The sequence below is a fragment of the Malaclemys terrapin genome, chromosome 1, assembly GCF_027887155.1.
Source record: "Malaclemys terrapin pileata isolate rMalTer1 chromosome 1, rMalTer1.hap1, whole genome shotgun sequence".
NCBI lineage: Eukaryota > Metazoa > Chordata > Testudines > Emydidae > Malaclemys > Malaclemys terrapin.
In genome coordinates, this window is record NC_071505.1 from 166159640 (window position 1) to 166180786 (window position 21147).

The 21147-nt window shown below is 41.4% G+C and overlaps 1 protein-coding gene across 4 annotated transcripts in view; it reads left to right on the forward strand.

Annotated features, from left to right (window-relative positions):
- Nucleotides 1–21147, forward strand: part of EPHA6 (EPH receptor A6) — an 872804-nt gene that overhangs the window by 479500 nt on the left and 372157 nt on the right. For all 4 annotated transcript variants that reach the window (XM_054046132.1, XM_054046149.1, XM_054046139.1 and 1 more), the window contains exon 5: nt 10766–11101. In XM_054046132.1, the coding sequence (XP_053902107.1) occupies nt 10766–11101 (336 nt within the window). The remainder of the gene's footprint in view (nt 1–10765; nt 11102–21147) is intronic.

A 21147-nucleotide genomic window follows, 5' to 3' on the forward strand; every position in this document is an offset into this window, starting at 1 on the left:
TATCTAGTTTTTTTGTTTCTACTGGTGCCGCACATCTGCACATTACCTCGATATTGGTGCCCATTACAAAATTCATTCCGCACATGGATGGAAAAAATTAGAGGGAACATTGCTTCCTAGTAGACCTTGCATTTTCCCCAAGAAATTGTAATGTGATCAGGGCCCAAGTCAGAATCTTCTGGGGAGGTGAGTACCTCGGCCACTCTCTCCTCCCTCTGCCCCAGTACTGCAGCATCAGGTCAGGAAAACTCTCCTTATCCCACTGCTACTGCTTCCCGGGGACAGAAATGCCAAAAGATGCCCATGGTTGTAAATGGAGTATTCCATTGCTATTAATTCTGCAGCTGAACTTGAATGGCCAAATATTGCACACATTCATGCTGTCTGACTATTTATAATTGGTGCTTACTGTTAAAAATTCTATTTTCCAGCCAGTTATCAGTGGTACTTGAGATACCATATTTTCCTCCTTAGATTTCTGCTGTATTTGATTTGCTCCTCCCTATGCACAAAGGCGTGCAATTCACTTCATCCTCTTAGAGCCTGAGTATTAGAGATCTCCGCAGAGCTATTATGAGTTGAAATCCACTCCACTTTACAACCCAGGATCATGATGTGGGGTATTATCCAGGCCCACTGCATCCCTCATATGGTTGAGGATCCAGACTGCATATTGGAATAGCTTCTGCAAGCAACCCTCCACATGAGTAGCACAGGGTACTGTGACCACAATCAATCGTTGTAAATTCAGATCTATGGCTCCCACCTATAGCTTTCTGTGCCAGTCTATGCGTGGCTAGTGCAGAGACCCATGCTGCCCTTTGTGATGTTTAAATGATTCAGCAGGCTTTGTTCACTTTTGTGATGTGTTTCACCCAAACAGAAATAGGATAGTATTTTCTTATCTAGAAAATCTGATATTTAGTATTAACAATAATTAACTTTATTGTACATAATCAGAACAGTCATGATGTTTGCTGAAAGGAGAGGGTGAAATAAATCCTTAATTTTCACCAATTCATTTGTTTCCCATAAAAAACCCCACACAGCATAAGGAAATCCCTAAGAGCTCTGCACACAGATGTCTGAATAAGGGTTATTGCTGCCAAGTTTTTTCAAGGTGTCAAATAATCTTTGTATAATTTATAAATGATAACAAAGCAATCAGACCACATTCATAAAAGCCCAGTGACACATAATTTAGCTGAATCTGAGGATTAGAATTAATTGTCTCTTTTTGTTCCAATTTCTAAATCTTAGTAAATGATTCACTGCATGTCATTACAGCTTAATATTTGCATGAAATCACAGTTTAGCTGGCATAATTTAACGGCAATTAAAAAGCTATTTAATCGTCATGCAAATTGGCATGAGGGCCCTTGAGTATGAAGGGTGTCTGTTTTTTCTTCAATATCTGCAGGCGGACAGTTATATACTTTCAGACACCCCCTACATAAATGATAACATTCTTCCTATTCATGGAAATATGAATACTCAATAATTCAAGTTTTCTATTATAACTAAGGAAAAACCCCAAACCCTGAATATATCACTTCCTAGTACAAAATTACAACAAAACAACAATAAATGTCAAATAGTTTTATCTACAATATTCATTCCTGTACTGATATCATCTATAGAGAATGACAGAAATCTGGCAGAAATTTAACAGAGATGAAGCCAAAGAAATATGAGAGCCGTGCTCTTGATACTTGGATCTACTTTAATTATTTTGTCTTGACCTGCCAAATCCAGTCAAGTATTGCATTGGAACTGAACTATGATGATAATCATCATAATATTTATCTCTTACATAGCGCTAAATTCAACCCACTTTACAAACTTTGGCTCCAGTCCTTCAAACAATTACACACATGCTTAGCTATAAACGCATGAGTATTCCTATTGATTTTAATGGGTGTAAAGTTAAACATATGTGTAACCATGATCAGGGCTACTAAGACTGATCCTGTGTTCCTTGCACACCTAAAACTCTCCATTGACCTAAACAATGGGACTTTATTAGGTCCATTAATTATTTAATCCTCACAACATGTCTCCTGGATAAATAGGCATAAATTATTCCAATTTTTCAGATGGCCAAATACATACAGCGAATTTAAGGACTTCAAAAATCTTTAAAAGTGTTTGTTAATTTTGGGTGCCTCCATTTTAAGTGCCCCAAATTTAGACACCTGTACCCTGATTTTGAAAGATTCTTGAACACACACAGGTCCCCAGTTACTGCATTTGAAATTGTGCGATCAGCACATCTGTCTCAAGCCGAGGATCCTAAAATTGAGGCACACAAAATTAGTGGCCACTTTTAGAAAATTGGGGTGAAGTTAACATTCCCAAGGTTACAGATGGAGTCAGTCTATCACTAAGTAGTCTGAAGGATGAAAACACTGGCAAACTGTTGTTTAATATGATTTAATGTGGTGGTAAATTGTATTTATAAATATTTTTAATTAAATAATTTCAGTTTTGCAGTATAAGAGATATTTCAGTGTCATATTTATGAACCAGGAAACAATTATTTAAAGTTAAGTTAAAAAGAATAAAGAAGGCAAAATACAAAAATAACTGCTGAAACTGAGCAGAAGTATTTTATCTGTTCATTTTCACCATGAATGAACCATAATATTTCTGACCTTAGCTTAATGGTAGAACCAGGCTTCTAAATTGTCCCCTGGTACCTATAATAGTAACTGATTCCTGCTGATAAAAGGTGTCTGGCTGCTGAACTCAACATTCTATATAGGCAGAGAGTACCCACGATCACCCATTCAAAAATATTCTTGTCCACTAAAAAACAACCCTATTTAATTTGCCTGTGTTCCGAATTTAGCAACCAATTTACCACCACCATGAATACAAAACTCATCTTAGTAAAACCACATTTTTTTACTTTTAACCAGTTACAAATAAATACCTGTAATAAAATAGCCACTCAGTTACTTAACTGCATTTCCGAGAAAGCCACAAGATTTATGGTCAGAATTCACATAATCTCCCACATCAAGTATAAAAACATTTTTAGCTGTGCCTCTCTTAGAAAGAGCTCCAAATTGCAAGTACATGCAGGAAAAGCTATATTTTTTCCAACTTTTACTGTCCAGGTTGTTGACAAACACATAAGGCGACTTACAAACTATCCCACAACAAGATAAAATACTTTTAAAGAATGCATAAATCAATGCATTGTATATCAACCCTCTCTGATTAAATATTATTCCAGTAACTATATAATCAGCCTCTTTTATTTATTCTTCCCTAGAGAAACCAGCAATCCCTGCTGAACACAAATGTTCTCTTAATATTCAGGTCAGGATCTTTTAAATAGTCCTTTAACCTCAGATTGAGACATGTACACTTCAAGATTACTCCTTGACGTGCCAAAAAACAGAAGAAAAAATAATGGTCAGGGGAACAAAACATTAACTAGATATACCCTATAACATGCTGTCAGTGATAGGCATACCCACCATATCCCCAATCCAAGCAGTCATTATGCACACTAGATACCATATTTAAAGCAAACATTTAGATCACAAACAAATCGTTGTTGGAATTGAATTTATTAATATGGTACTACTGGGGTGCATAATTTAGTACCTTACAGACAAGTTAAGAAGACACAGAATCTGTTTCAAAGCACTTTCAGTCTATGGCCACAAGAGAGCAATGAGCTTTGTGTGGGTGGGCCCCAACGTCTGTGTATCCCTATTGGAGTTATTTGGGTCCTGTGTGGATGTGGGGCCCAACTACTCAGAGGTCATTGCAGGATCAGAGCATAAAGCCCCTTATCCTGCAAACAATTACACATGTGAATATCATTGGAATCAGTGGAACTATTTGCATACATAAAGTAATTTTTGAACAGAAGTTTGCAGAATCAGAATTAGAAGGATAACATAAGAAAAGCAGACAGGGCAAAGTGGGTCTGGGGAGGAGGAATGAGAAAAGGAAACGTTGGTCCCATATACAGTCTAATTCCGACTGTTTTGGGACTCTGGTTATCAAAAGAAAAGTAGAAAGAGATTAATTATTGGTAGAACATTGGTTACAAATAACATTGTTAACGCTAAGATTAGTATTGTAATGCCTGAAAAAAATAAAAGCATGAAGTATGAGGTTATGGGGGGTTGAAGGTAAGAAAAGTACCTTAGTTAGTATGTGACCTTTTAAAATCAAACTATTAATCTTTTCTCCTATTTTCTTAATTTTATGTATCTGTATGTATGTATGTATATGTGTATATATATGTATATGCATGTTAAGGACATTATTTGCTGTTACTTTGTGTATGTGTAGCTAGTTGCTTTGATATACTGAAATAGTGCCATACTTCAGTTTGAATCAATGGAAAACTGTTTTATTACTAGCAAACTAAATTCCTATCATTTTGACAAACCAGCCTATAACAGTATTATAATGTTGATAAGTACCATATCTGTGACGTTACTGCTTGCTACAGTGTACATGCTTTAGTACTTGATATATAATCATTTTGTGCACTTTTTGGCTTTGGAGTGGAATAGCAGTCACTGTTATGTTGTTCAGGCAGTGTGGGTAATCTCTTTATTCTACTAGGTATACTCAAATAAAGGACTTAAAGTTAGAGGAAAACAGATTTGTGTGTTTCGACCTAGTGGGAAGAAAACAACTATAATGTGTGAGATAATGTATTGATGTGAATGTGAAGACAGTGAGACATGTATGCCATAGTATGAGTAAATGCAGAGGCCACAACGTTAAAAAAAAATTAATAAATGGGGAACCACTAACCAGCAAGACTGTTCCAATGCAGATTTCAAGTGGGAACTGAGGGCCCCAGGTTCTATAAACGTGAGGGTGGGTATGAGGGCAATGCCCTCTCTACATCCTCAGGCCTGCCCAAGATCCCTGGCTAGAAGCCGAAGCTGAAATCATTCTTGTCTTCCACACAGGATATTGGAGAAATGAGAGAAGGGGAGCCCAAAACTGCATAGGAAGTGGGGACATACCCCATTACTGTTCAGTTCAGGTCTCTGGGCCTATGCCAAGCAGTCCATTGGGTAACAGAGACTTCACATTGGACTCTTTTAAACTCCCAAAACTGGACCTCCAAGATGATGGATGGAAGGTGAAAAAATCCACATGGCAGCTTGACAATATTGCCATGCAGGAAAAATCCCTTCCAGATCCCAAAGTTTGGCAATCAGCCTAACCCCTGTCATCATAAGAGATCCAGCTCAGTAGATAAGGTTTGGTTAGGGTTGGGCTGCAACAGAGTCCAAAATGGCTGCTCGCCAGTAGCAAGATCAGGCAGTAGCCACTTCCATCCCCCGACCCTGCCAGATGAGAGCCAATCACCTGGCCACTCATGGGTCCATTGTCCGATGGCAGCAGAAGTTAGCAAACAGTCATCATTACCTGGACGCCATGTGAGATAGTCTTTCCCGTCACGTGCGGGAGTGGGACAGGAGGGAGAGAAGGGGCAGAGGGAGTGAAAAAGTAGCAGCATCCTTCTCTTCCTCATATGTACAAGCTGCAGGAAGAGGGAGGGAAAACCAGAGGAAGTGTGTTTTAGCAATCTCCCAGCTGCCCCCGCTTGGGATCTCCCCCTCTACAGCCAAAGAGAAGGCAGAAGACACACCACAGTTAGCAAGGTGAGCTTTTATCCTTTAAAACACTATCTAATAACATCAGCTGTTCCATAAAATATAAGGTATAGCAGTCTCCATGAGAAAGTGAACATCTCCAAAAAGTTACCATACCTCTCAATATCCGAGAGATACTCTGATTATTTCCCACTGATAATATAGAGCAATACTGCTTTATCTCACATTCAGTATTGTGGTAGCTGTTGATAAATTCTGATTTTTTTTAGCTGTGACACTGTAGTCATGTTTCTCTATTAAAATGAACATTAATTATCATTGCTCTGTCTGAGTCTGTATATGTGGGTTCATATATCATTTTGTGCATTTTTATAAGTAAAATATCAGATTGTTTTCTGATGGTGTGTTTTATGTAAATATTCAGAGGCATCTTTAAAAAACAGCAGAATTTTAATAAACCAGGTTTATCTCAGTCTTGAGATGAACATCTTATCAGAAATGCTGGAGGAGTTGATTTTATAAACCATTACTTTTGCATTCTGTCAAACAGTTTCAGTTCTGAAAATTAAATTGGAGCATCAGGCCTACAACAGATGTACATATCTTACAAAAACATTTACATCTATGGTGTTGAATCATCAGTAAATAGTATTTATTTACAACATTTTATTTCATCTGTAAGGTATAGGAGCCTGATTTATAAATGAAGGTTTGAAGCTCTGAAATAATACCGTCTTATATAGCATATTCTTGTTTCTAAGGTCAAAAATCCCATTTATGTGCTTTCCTTGGGCAGGGCCGGCTTTAGGTCGATTCCCCCAATTCCCCAGAATTGGGCCCCGCGCCTAAGGGGGCCCCGCGCCTTAGGCGCCTTTTTAATTTTTTTTACTCACCCGTCGGCGGTCCGGATCTTAGGCGGCACTTCGGCGGCGGGTGGTCCTTCAGTGCTGCGGAAGACCCGGAGCAAGTGAAGGACCCCCCACCGCCGAAGTGCCACCGAAGACCCGGACCGCCGACGGGTATTCGAATCAGGCCCCGCAGTTCCTAAAGCCGGCCCTGCCTTGGGCACAGGAGCCTGCCCCCATGTTGTAAATTGCAGGAGTCAAGGCTTTAAAAAAAAATCTTGAGTTTTTTTTAAATGCCTGGTTCTTTGATTTTTTTTAATGGACTAAAAATTGTTCTAAAGGAGAATATAATATTTTAATTCTTGGGTCTCTTGCCATGGACTCTATGTGCCATTCAACGTGTTGCATGCAATATATTTTATTTTAGATTTATACAGAATGGTTTGTAAATGTACAGTAGGAACTTTACATCTGCTTCATGATTTCTAAAGCAATAAAATGCTTTGTCTCTACTCAAAGTTTAAACGATATCTCATCAAAACTTTGTAGTCAAGATTCACTGGCAGGTTGTATAAATCATGAAAAGCTATAGAAGTGTAACTTTGGGGAATGTGGAATGATAAATCATAAGTATCTGTAAACTTCTCAAAGTCTTGCCAACCATTCACTATTTAACCAAGTGCACACTGATTTTATTTTGAGAACTGTGAATACAATGCTTAGTCAACTCCGGGGTGAGGGAGGGGCGAGATTGTCGGGAGGAGTTATACACACCTCTGACTTACTTTAGGAGCTAGGCCTTGAGGCTTTGCATTTTGACAGGTCTCCATTTCTTATTCTGAATACTTTTGTGAGCATATTTTGTGTTGTATGAAAAATTAGCTTTGGAAAGCGCATGCCGCTAAGTGATTCACTGAAATACAATCAGATTAAAGAGATAGGGAGTTTAATTATTAATTATTAAGATTCTTGCAACGGGGTATAATTTCTGCCTTTCTTCCATCCCCTATGCTGTCCTTGGCTCTAAATATTTAGGCAATGAGCTTCTGTCATGATTTTATATCTGTCTCTAAGGGTCTGTCCACACTATGAGCTAGGGGTGTCAGTCCCCCGTTTGTGTACACATATTCACACTAGTTCTCATCAAGCTAGTGTGAGTATAAATAGCAGTGTAGCCATGGTCGCATGGGTAGTGGCAGCAGAGGCACGGCTGAGTCATGCCAAGGACAGACCTGCCAGCGCTGCTCTACTGTGCCTCTGTTGCCACTACCCCTGCTACTGTGGCTGTATTGCTATTTATACTCGTGCTAGCTCAATGACAGCTAGCGCGAGTATATGCACACAATCAGGGAAATCACAACCCCACTTCATAGTGTAGACCAAGGGTTCTCAAACTTCATTGCACCACGACCCTCTTCTGACAACAAAAATTACTTCACAACCCCAGGAGGGGGGACCGAAGCCTGAGCCCTCCTGAGGCCCACTGCCCCAGGTCGAAGGGGCCAAAGCCCAAGCCCGAGCCCCACAGCTCAGGGCAGGGTAGTCCAAAGCTGAAGCTCAAGTGCTTCAGCCCCAGGCAGGGGGGCGGCAACCTGAGTTCTGCCATCCAGGGATGAAGCCCTTGGGCTTTGGCTTCGACCCTGGGCAGTGGGGCTCAGGCTTCAGCACCAGGCCCCAGCAAGTCTAAGCCAGCACTGGCAACCCCATTCAAAGGGGGTTGTGACCCACTTTGGGGTCCCGACCCACAGTTTGAGAACTGCTAGTGTAGACATTGCCTCAAGGTTGGTACCTAAGGAGTTTGAGTTATTTGCCTAAGATCACAGTAGCAGGTTCAGTTCATGTTGGTCATGTGGAGAAAAATGCATGGTTCATTGGCAGTGGATCATTTTGCAAGTTCACCTACAAGCTCACATGGGGTTTTGGGTTCTACACAACTCAGAATCTCCATTAAAATAACGTTCACCTTTTCTCCAAGTAGGATGCATCTTTTCTTCCTTCTCCATTTGTCCACCAAATCTGATCTTGTTTGTCATCATGGGGAAGTAGGTGCTGATGACGTGACTCCTGGTCTATCTTGTGCTACTTGCTCTATGGTCTTCCCCAAAGTGGTTAAGAAGCATTTTTTCTGCTTCTGTACCTCCATCTTTTTGTTCTTCCCCATTCAATTCAAGGTCTTATGAGGTGTTAAGTGGGAAGAAAAAAAATTGTGTCCCTGTCGCGAGGCAAGTGCACCCCGTCCCTTCTTGGGATGGGGTCGGGGTAATGACGCGGCTGAGTCTACACAACCATCACTTGTCTTGGGATAGCTTGGCCTAGGGTAAAAGTCAATATGGTGGGCCTCTCTCAGGGATGTGTGGCCTAGTGGTCAGAGTTAATAGGGCTACTCTGTTTGGCAGGGCTGTGTGTCCTAGTGACCAGAGCCAATAAGAAGGGCTTTACAGCCTAGTGGCCAGGGTCAGTAGGACTGCCCTGTTCAGCAGGGCTGCGTGGCCCAATGACCAGATTCAGTATAATAGCCCTCTTCAGTAGGGCTGTTTGGCCTGGAGATAGGTCAGGGGAGTGGGCCACCACCTGAGGGAGGGGGGGTGGCTGGGTAAGGGGACCTGGGCCCTCACTGCTTCACAGGGTCCCAGCTCAGGGCCCTGTCATTGGCAAGTATGCCTGCCGCTGAGTCAGCAGGGAATCCGCCTGAAACACACTCACCCCATGTGGCACAATAACTAGTCCCCCTGAGCTACTTTCTACCCTGTTCCTGATGCAATGGCTCCAAGATCTCTGGGCTCCTCTCCTTGGGCGTCCTCCGGAGTCTCAGTGTCCCTGGCTTCTGCCATCTGGGGCTTTCACAGTTCCCAGGCTGGAGCTTGCATCATGTGTCCTCCCTCCTTCTTGGTCAGTCCTGAATGAGCCGAGCTGCTCCCTTTTATATCTAGTCTCCAGCCGGAGCATGCCCCACCAAGGGTGCGGGGGCATGGCCTCCTCGTCCCAGAGAGTAGAGTTAACCCCCACAGTACCAGTGCGGGGCACGTGTACCCCATCACAGTCCCCTACCACTAACACTCCCATTCCCAACTAACTCTATTACTGAATCAGCTGCAGAGAAATCCTGTAATATTTAGCAGGGTAGTTAAAAACCTCCCTTGGGGTTTCCGAGCAACCATGCCCTAGAGCAGGGGTCTCAAACTCAAATGACCATGAGGGCCACATGAACACCTGGAACTCCCACTGAGGTGAAAGGGAGCCAAGTGCTCAGCACCTCTGAAAATCAGACCGTTTTTATTTATGTGCCTTTTATGATGTTAGGCACCTAACTTTAGACGCCCTCATTTGCAAATGTTGATCTACCTTTAAAATTACAGTCCAAGATTCTCTTGGCTTCCATTTCTATATTAATCACTAGACAGCTCTGACGGTTGCTCTATGTCTTGTTGGACAGCAGAATGGTGATCAGGAAACTGAATAATAATGAACTTTCATAACAATAATAATGGACCTTCACTTTCAGTAACACCAATTTATAACAGAATCCTGTCAGGCCTCACAAATTAAATGGGTTCTGGACAGGTTTATAATTTGGATGGAAGATCATCATCATCATCATCATAATAGTGTTGTTGATGGGTCAGCAGATGACATAATTTCCTCTGAATCATTATTGAATAGTATCCCAGAGTGATACTAGTGAGCCCTTTGAGCCTCAATGGAACTGCCATCTTTTGGATGAGTTGTAGAATGACAGCAGTTCAGAGATTGGAAAAAACTTCGTTTAGTTTCTCTCTCTCTCTCTCTCTCTCTCTCTTCTCTGGCCGAGCAGAATGATTCCCTGTTGTACATTTACTATTTTTAAAACGTATTGATTTAAAATCTTCTAGAATAGCAAAACAGATTAAAAAGACATCCTAAAAAGCCTACCATAATAGAAATAAAATAAACAAAATATATTTTGGGGGCAAAAAATCTATGCCTACTTCTCACTCACCCAGTGGGTATTTAGCTGTATTTTGTTTTGTCAGGCCTAGTTTTTGAATGTTCCAAATAGTGGGATATTTTTAATGTTTATCTTAAATTATCTCTTAATTTCACCCCATACATTTTTATATCATTTATATGATCTCAGATAATTATTTTCCCTCCTTACTATTTAACTTTCAAATATTTTAAATGATTAGATATTTTAGACTGTTCCCTTCTACTTGTCACTCACCCGAATTATACATATTTAACGCTTTTAGTTTGTCATTATAAATCAGTAGCTCAAGCTCTCTGTTTTCCCAAACTACACAGTAAGGATAGTTTAACTGTTTTCTTTTTCTCTAGGGCCACCTTCTGCTCCACGGAATGTGATTTTTAATATTAATGAAACAGCTCTTATGTTGGAATGGAGCCCACCTAGTGACACGGGGGGGAGAAAAGATCTCACCTACAGTGTCATCTGTAAGAAATGTGGATCAGACACCAGCCAATGTGAGATATGCGGTGGAGGTATCCGTTTCATCCCAAGACATACGGGCCTGATTAACTCATCTGTGACTGTGCTTGATTTTGTGTCTCATGTGAACTACACGTTTGAAATAGAAGCCATGAATGGAGTCTCTGAGCTGAGTTTCTCCCCCAAGCCATTCACAGCTATCACAGTTACCACAGATCAAGATGGTAAGTTTTGTTGTTATGCATCAATTACTGCCTGTACAGTTTGTGTATATTAGTTGTAGCACCTGTTTTAATGATATCCAATTAGATGAGGAGTAAGTTTTGCAAATTATTAGAAGTTGCTAAGTGCCTTCTGCGTAGGGTTACCATCTGTCCGGGTTTCCCCGGATATGTCCGGCTTTTTCAGCTTTAAATGGCTGTCCGGGGGTGGGGGGGGGAGATTTCTAATAAAGTAGAAATGTTCGGGATTTCCCCCTTCCCTTCATGCAGAGTGCGGTGCAGCTGATTGGACAGCTGGGCCTGATTGAAAGCCGCTCGCAGCCACTGGGGCCTCTAGCAGCCAGAGTCCCTCCCTCTCCTCCCTCCTCCCCCGTAGAGCAGCGCGGCAGTGTTTAATTGCACATGGAGCTTGCAGCTCTCCCTCGGCCTGGTAGGGGGGGCAGGCAAGGGACAGGGAACAGGGGGTTAGATTGGTCGGGGGTTCTGGGAGGGGGGCTGTCGGGAGAAGGGGGTGTAGAGAGCGGTTGGGGCAGTCAGGGGACAGGGAGCAGGGAGACTTAGATAGGGGGTGGGGTCCTGGGGGCAGTCAGGGGACAGGTAAGGGATAGGGGAATTCTGAGGGGGACGGGAAGTGGGAGGGGGCAGGGCTGGGGCGGGACTAGGGTGGCACCCCGTGTCCTCTTTTTTGATTGTTGAAATATGGTAACCCTACTTTTGTGGGGGTTTTGAGCACTCACAGTTCCCATTCATTGATAGCACTCAGCACCTCTCATGACTAGTTCTTATGGCACCAATATATAAAAGCACATAAGCACATGCTTCAGTGCTGTGAATTTAAGTATATGTTTAAAATTAAGTATATTTGAAAACAGTGGGATTGGCTAATGGAGAAATGGCTTTATTTAGGAAAAGGGATAAAGAATTATGTTGAAAGGCTAACTTTTCTTTGATTACCAGAAGTAGCAGGAGGATGTGGAAAACCTATATGAATCCATTTTATGGAGAGCCTAGGAATAGGGATTGTCGGAGTCTTTAAACTATTGAAGTATACAGATTAATCAGTTATTTTATTGGCATGCTGTAGTCCCAGGGGTATGGATATAGTCAAATGAAATATGCATTTTAAAATATTAGAACTTAACACTACTTATACACTGGTTTCATGTATTTCACCTTTCAGAAGGGTGAAATTTACTTTAATGATTTGGCCAAGTTTCCCAATACTTGATTCAGTATGCTATAGTTTAGAAGATTTCTATATAGCCTTTTCAGCCACCCTCTCTCATTACATGAGACATCTTACTATGTATGTGTGTGAAAGAGAGAGAGAGAGAGCTTTAAACTGTTGGCTTTGGGGATTTTGTTGTTTTGGATGTGGGTTCTGTTTTGGTAGCTAAATTTCTGTTGTGGATGGATTTTTATGGGAAACATGATAAACTAGAAGAATTCCTGTATCTTTTATTTCTAATTGTATTTTCTCTCTATACTGGAGCCTATAGAAATGCCTACTATGACAGCAAACAGCACCATGTGTTACCAACAGTATAATCTATATTGGTGTTCTCTCCTGGCTTGAGGTGTTGTAGATCAAAAGGTTGCTTCAAAATTATTCCATGCTGACATTTGTTCCAGAAATGTATTTTCACCTGCTGTGCTGTGACATTGCAACTTTAGCTGAAGTTCTTAATGTAAAGCTTCAGGTAGTGGAGTATTTAATAATCCGTTTGTCAACCTTTTCTTAGTAAAAGCCCTAATGTTTGTGAGGACCTAATCATGCCTTCTAGTTGTATTCAGACACTTAATTCCTGCATAGGTCAGCCTTTCAAATTCTGGGATAAGTAGCTTTGTTGATGAGTGAGTAATTACTTGTTTTTGTTTCCACTTGGGCAGACAAAAACTGACAAATCACTGTTAGAAAATGGTCATGAAAATTGACCACAGAAACCACAAAATCTACTTGTTCCCCTTAACATGATTATGGTAATAAAAAAAAAAGCTAATTATATAACATGCTAATAGCATATTTTTTGTTTTGAGAACTGTCTGGAGCCCTCACAAGCTTTGTATCACTTTCTTAATCTACATCCCTTTTGAAAACTCTTGCCCATTCTCGCTAAAGCAAAAAGCTATGTCAGAAGCAGCTACTGTATGCACTTATTTTTAAAGGTACTGTTATATGATGCTAAATGCATGTCACCAAGTGTGCACAGGCGGAGGTGACCAGAGATGTTTGGTTTTTAAGCTGGCAAACAGCTATCTAAACACAGCTTGTGAACTGTAGTTAAAACATTATTTTTTAAAAATCTTTGGATCTTTTGCTATTGTCTGTTCCCAGCATAATAGTATAGATTTTCATTTCAGTTTAGCCAAACAGGGACAAGACCTGTGGTTTGGTAATCTATGACAGCCTGACAGTAAATTCTAGTGAGTACTCTGCTTCCTTTCTTCACAATAATTCTTACATTTCTAAAGATGTTACTGTTAAAGCTTCAGAGAATTTAAGGATAGATTTTCAGACTCTCAGTCAGTTTATTTGGATATAAAAAGGACAGTTTTACTGGAAGAGGCAGTGTAATAAATGAAATGACAAGCCTCCATAAAACATTTTTATAAAGATAAAAGCACTTTTGTAGTCTTAGAAATTCTGTAGTTTATATAAAATAGTGAGAACACTAGGTTCTATATCAAAAAATACAGAGAAAATAATGTCAGTAGGAAATATGCCAGGGAAGAAAATTAATGGAGTTTTGCTTAATGGAAACTAGGTAGAGAAAATAAACTTTTTGTTTTTGCAATCTTCTGGTTAGGTCTGAATGAAAGGTGATAACAATGAAAGAACAGGAAGGAATTTGTTCTAGAAATCTGAGCTGAGAAAAAGAGAACAGTGAGAGGAGCAGTTGTCTAATTAATCTGAAAAATTAGAACTAATGTTTCTGAATGTTGCGGAGACTTAATTAATGTTTGTAAAGCACTTTGAAATTCTTGGGTGTAAGGTATTATATGAATGCAAATCGTTGTTTATTATTGTACTACATATTTATATTATTTTTTTTTTATTCAATAAGTGTTAATGAGATAATGTGTAAGGCTATAATCATTCATGGACAAAGTTAATATACATGGTGGGGGGGGGAGGGAGATTAGATAGTTTCCAGTATTTGTGAAATGTTTTAGGGACCAACTGCTACTTTTTCAAAATAAGCCCACTAATAGGGTGTGTTGTACAAAATTCCTCCCCAGCTATGGAAATCCAAAAGGTACATTTCAGTCTCTGGGGAAATAAAGGCATAAAGTATTTAGGACTTTAAAAATATGCATATAGTATTACTTCCTAGCCCTAGATATATTTGTATTGTAGGCCTTGGTGACGACTCTATAGTTATGACTGAGATGCGTTTTGCATTTCACTGTTTCTTGGCCCAGATTAGAGGAAATTTATTCTTAAAATGAGATTTTTTTCAAAGACTGTTTGAATGTTTTAACTCTTTGTGGGTGAGAGAGGGTTATTTTACACATGAGTAAATGTGTTGAGCACTGAGTAATTTTATTTCCAAAATTACTAAAAATATAGTGTAGAGAAACAATTGTTTCTCTTACTACTAATTCAGGAATGAGACGAGACACCCCTTGCTATTTTAGTCATATAAGGTTCTTACCATTCCATAACTAAAAAAGACCCTCAAAATTACTCAAAGTTTTTATTAATGAATAATGTATGTAATACAGGAAGGAAAACAAAAAGAGAATTAAAAAAATGAATAATAAAATGAAGACAACTACATACTAGATGGTAGAGCAACACTTCAGGGTGGAGCTGTTGGGCTAGGTGGGCACTGTCCACACATCATAATCTCTCATCACCTCTGTATGCTTGGATTATTTGTGCTCTTGGGTTGAGTCAGTGGGATGAGTCAGTGCTACCATGCTGACCCATTCCCCAGCCCCCCTTTGCAGAATCATCTGACCTCTCTCCCCATCCAACCCATACAGCACTGTTCCCTTTCCCTGGGCCAGCCATAGAACATCCCCTCCTCCCCCACACACACACCTAAGGTGTAGTGAGGTCATTTACTTAATAGGAATGCAGCAAATCCTCTAATGGAGACAGTGTACTGTGGTCTCTCTGCATGATAAGTGCTGACAAATGTCAACCTAAAAAAATCTCCGTTTATATCCTTAAAATTTTGAATATCAAATTTATTTTCCCTGAACAAGTGTGTATTTGTTTACCTTGCAGATATAGATGTTTTTCTCTTTTTTTCCCCTCACTCTCTCTCTCTTTAGTGCAGCACAAGCCAATTGATTCTATTTATTTTAATGTCTTGTAATCCAACATTATCAATTAGGTCAACAAGAATCTACTCAGCTTTGAAAAATATGTCTTTAACTGATGCAACATGGGGAGCAGAAGGGAACAAAATGTGATATATTTGGGTATCTGTCTCCAATGCACCCATTGATATGGTCTCTCTGGCTTTTCAAACAATGTCTTAGAATGAGTAGTGTACTTGTACATCAGATCCTAAATATCAGTTATTATATTTCCCACCAAATTACCATGTTAAGGTCCAGGAACTAAAATTTTAGCTGCAAACTATTTACCTGATGATACATTTGAAAATAACATCACAATTGCTCTAGTTTAATTTGCAATAGGGATGTTTGTGAAGAACCAAGTAAAATGAACATTTTATAAAAATTGATAGATTTTATAGCATTGGAGGAAGACTTTTTTTTTAATTGTCCCCATTGCAATCAGTGGGAGTTAAGAGCATTCACAGGATCAAACCCTAAGAGGTTAAGATGTTTGTTCATCATCTTGCATGATTTAAAACAAAGAATGCTCAATAAGCCCATTTGTACTATGTGCACCCTACTCAGCTAAGAACCGTATTAAAGTAATCAAGCACATTTCATTTAGTTGGAACCTTTCACAGTGAGTGATATGTAGTTAGAAGAATCATTATTGAATATTCTAGTCAGGGTTGGGTGCAAGGGATTCCAGATATAAGCCTGTGACTTCAATAATTAGAAACCTTTGCCACACACCTTAATTGACTGACTGCTGAAATTCTTCAGTTGTATTATCAGCCTTCTGTTTTCACAATTTACCTAAACATTTCTGAAAGGTATTTTATTTAAAAAAATCTCTAGTGTTCCCACCACTTCACAAGCAAAATGAAGACTTCTGTTGCTTTCTTGGCAAGAGGAATTATTTTGGTCAAAGGCAGTAAAGGAAGACATTAATCATGGCTAGTCAATCTGAAACAAATTGTGTTTATAAATGTCATGACTTTCACATAAACCTTCAGGGAGCATGTTCAAAGTGAAGGACATGGTAAATTACAAACTAATTCTGCTGATGTTTGCTATGGGGTCTTTAAAGCAATTATGTCAGTAGCAGGTTGCTCCGATTCATTTGCTTCTTAAAAAGTAGTTTCTTCATTACATTCAACAACCCTTCTCCTTCCACTTCTGTCTCTCTTCCATATGGATCTGCCTTAGGCTCACAGTTTTGGAGACAGTGTTCATTTATATACTATGAGAGCATTAAGTTATGCACATTGGAATAAGGTTGAAAGCAAATTCAAAATTACCTAAAGTTTCTGAAGTTTCATAAAACTATTTGTTTTACAGCTGAGTTACTTTCCAAATAAAATTTCTAATAATAAACTCCTGACCAGGTTCTATAATGAGGGACATCTCTCTGCTAGTTCCGTCTCCCAATTACAGACATGAATATGCTTTCACCCCAAAGTAAAATTCAGACAGGCCTCCCATAGAAACTATAACAAAAGATTGCTTCTGTGAAAAGATTAACATTATCTAGGAAATGCACAATAAATATTTCATTTTGAAATATGTGCTCTTCCCTGAACTCCTGGCATAAGTGAGGCTTGATATTTTTTCCTATTTGAACTCTGTTTCTGACTGAGGACTGGGGGATGACAGCCAGTGTCAAGGGTTTGAAAGTTTTATTGGGGTGAGGGGGACGGACAACACCACCACTTCAATAAAAGGCTATCTTAATACCATTAAATCACATTGTAATCACACGTCTCCTCTATTATACACATAATCCGTGGCTTCAAAGGGAAGTGCTTTAATGCATATGAAATGTATATGTGCATTGTGCCTCGGAAAAGGACATGTTGCACAGAAGTGCACTCATTGTCACAATCTGACTGCCAGGGCCCGAAAGGACCAGCTGAGACGTCTCATCATGGAGAGATCCTTGCAACCAGCCTCTCACCCTGGTGCAGACACTTCCCCCCAGCCCCCGTGTGGCTCTCCCGCTCTGCTAGGTCGCCCACTGACCTTCCTTTGCTGCCTCCTTCCAAGAGGAAATCCTCTCTTTCCCATGCTGATGGGAAGAAATGGGCTACCACATTGCTCTCTGCAGAACCGCACAACAGAACACCATCCCCTATGAGGTCAGTAGCCTCAACATCTTCATGGGTGAGACACAGCTCCTGTGACTGTCTGAGTACCTCCAGTACTGGAGCTAAAGAGAGGTCTAAAGACCCTAAACAGGCAAACCTATAGGTGACCACACTCTCTCAAATGTGGCATAAGACCATGGCTGGCTCCAGCCACCAGCGCAGTAAGCGGGTGCTTGGGGCGGCCAACGGAAAGGGGCGGTACATCCGGCTCTTCGGCGGCAATTCGGCAGCGGGTCCCTCACTCCGTCTTGGAGGGAAGGACCTGCCGCCGAAGTGCCGCCGAAGAATGAAACGGCGGTGGTAGAGCTGCCGCTGAAGTGCCACCAATTGCAGCTTTATTTATTTATTTTTGGCCACTTGGGGGGGGCAAAAACGCTGGAGCCGGCCCTGCATGAGACCTTCAAAAATGGTGCTGAGAGCCTTGATCAAATCATCTTTGGGCACCGCAGCACTGACGAAACCACTAACACCAGCATCTCTATCAGCATTGGCATCTCTATCGGCACTGATATACCCTCCGGCACTGACAAGACCGTCGACACCGTGTAAGCCCTCGACTCCATCTGCTGGCTGTTCCAGAGAATGCACCTCTCCCTCGTCACCAATGCAACTGCCAGAGCCGATGATGCTCCTCCCTTCTCCCCAGGAGTTCAGATACCCCAAGGATCTGATGATATCTGACATGCCTGAGTCACCACTACTCAGACACAAGCTCCCTCCACTTCTGTCCTCTTCTCCAAAATCACAGCACTGCTCCCTTTCCTCTCTGTTCATCAAACTGCAATGCTTCAAGTTGGTTACCTTATCAACCATTATCCCAGTACTGGAACAAAGGGACTGGTTCTTGGCCCTCAACCTCCAAGATGCATATTTTCACACCACCATACACCCTGCTCACAGACAGTTCCTCAGATTCATCATGGGGACCAATCACTACCAATATAGGGTATTACCCTTTGGAGACTCTACGGCCCCTTGAGTATTCTCCATAGTCCTCGAGGTAGTGGCCGACTACTTAGGCAAACAAGGCATTCTCCTATTTCCATACTGAGGCGACTGTCTTCTCAAGGCCCCATCCAAACCTAACATCCTTCATGCTGTACTGCTGACGATGGACCTCTTTTCAAGCCTCAGCCTTTGTATAACCCTACAAAAATCAACACTGTCAACAGTACAACACCTGGAGTTTATTGGGGCACACTTGGATGCCATACAAGCCAGAGTCCTCCTCCCAGCTCACAGATTTTCAGCAATAGTCTATCTAGTAACCCCAGTGATAACCTGTCCCCATATATCAGCCAGGATGTGTCTCCAGCTGCTTGGCCACATGGCAGCAACCTTATTCATGGTAAAGTATGCGAGGTTGCACATGCACTGTCTCTAGGCGTGGCTACATACAGACTGTGTACCTCACAGACTCAGCCTTCACAGACTTCTATCCATGCCTATCAAGATCAAGGACTCACTACTCCAGAAGACACTACCCAAAAAATGTCTGTGTTGGGGTCCCTTTCCTTCAACCAGCACCGTCCCTGATACCAACAACCGATGCTTCCTTAATCAGTTGGGGAGCACACCTTCAGACCCATACAGTGCAGGTCACGTGGTTCCTAGCCAAATCCACCCTACACATCAACCTTCTAGAGTTATCAGCGGTCCCCAATGCCTGTCAGCATTTTCTACCATTGATCAGGTATCGCACTATAAAAGTTATGCCGGACAATATCTCCTGCATATTCTACATCAACAGGCAAGGTGGAGTGAGGTCACACTCGCTGTGCTCAGAAGCACTGAAATTATGGAACTGATGTATGGAGCACGACATCACCATTTCGGGCACGTACCTCCCTGGACACCATAATGCCACAGGAGATTCTCCCAAGACCACAGGTGGGAGCTGGATACACAAACTCTACATCACATATTCAGCCATTGGGGATTCCCAACCATAGATCTCTTCACCACTTCAGGGAACACCAAATGTCCTCAATTCTGCTCAAGAGTGGGCTTAGGCCGTGGACCCTGGGAGAGGCGTTCCTTGTCACATGCGATGCCCTGCTACTGTACCCCTTTCCAACCATTCCTCTCTTGTTCAGAGTAATCCACAAGATTCAAGGGGACCAAGCACAAGTCATCTTTTTAGCTCCCATATAGCCACAAGAGATTTGGTATACTTACCTCATTCGCATGACCGTATGTCCTCCAATCAATCTGCAATCAATTCCACAACTCCGCTCACAGGATACGGGTTGAATCCTCCATCCCAATCCATAGCTACTCCACCTGAAGGCATGGCTCCTCCACGATTTTGGAATTTGGAGGTGACCTGTTGAGAGTCTGTTGAGAGGTACTCTTGAATAGCAGACGTGACACAGCTCAATGCACATACCTCCAAAAATGGACCACATTCCAATCCAGGTGCACCACCAATCATATCACTGCAATGAATGCTCCATTACTGCTCATCCTAGTTTATATTTTAACTTTTATATTTTAAAAGATCAGGGTTATCACAACCTTCCACCCCAATATAGACGGCCACTCCATTTTCACCTATTCAAGGAATTCCTGAAAGATCTCCAAAATCTTTACTCTCACATACAGGATCCCACCCCAACTTGAGTCCCGGCCTTGTCCTACACTGTGTTACCAGACCACCATTCAAGTCAATGGCAACATGCTCTTATATTCATTTATCCATGAAAACAGCCTTTCTTGTCGCCATCACCTCTGCCCAACAGGTGGGAGAAATTGGCGCTCTCATGGCATACACCACATATGCAATTTTTCATAAAGAAAAAGTTATGTTACATCCACATCTTACCCAAGATACCATCCTCCTTCCATCTATATCAACCTATCCACCTTCCCTGCTTCTTTCCAAAACCACACTGCAAGGAGGTGGCTTAAGCACCTTGGACGTCAGGCAAGCATTGGCTTTTTACAGGGACAGAAGTAAATCTTTCAGACGATTGCCATATTTATTCCTGTCAATGGCCAAAAGTTTGAAAGGCACTACCATTTCTAAACAACACCTTTCCAAGTGGATCTCGTAGTATATACACCTGTTCTGCCAACTACAATCGACAGTCTCCTCCTAGAACTTGAGCACATTCCACCTGCTCTCTGTCCACCTCTATTGCCTTTCTCAACAACAATTCCAAATGCTGACATTTGCAAAGTGGCTAACTGAGCATCTGCGGACATTTTTAGCCATCACTACACAATTACTCATGATGCAACTTCAAATGCCCTACTAGGACACACTGTCCTATCATCCATATTAACTGCTGCTCCAAAGCCCCAGTCTTCCAACTTTATAGAGCACCCGTAGTGACATCACTCAAAGAAGAGAGGGTTACCCACCCTGTGCAGTAACTGAGATTCTTCGAGCTGTATGTCCTTATGGGTGCTCCACTACTTGCCCTCCTTCCCTCTGCTTCAGAGCTGACAAATAAACTCTGCAGTACAGAAGGAACTGGGGGCAGTTGGACCATGTAGCACTATATATAGATGCCGCTCATTGTGCAAGATGGGGAGGAGTACATGTGCAGTCCAACAGGCACGGCTACGGAAGATCTCCAACCCCAGGAGCAGGGGGTGGTG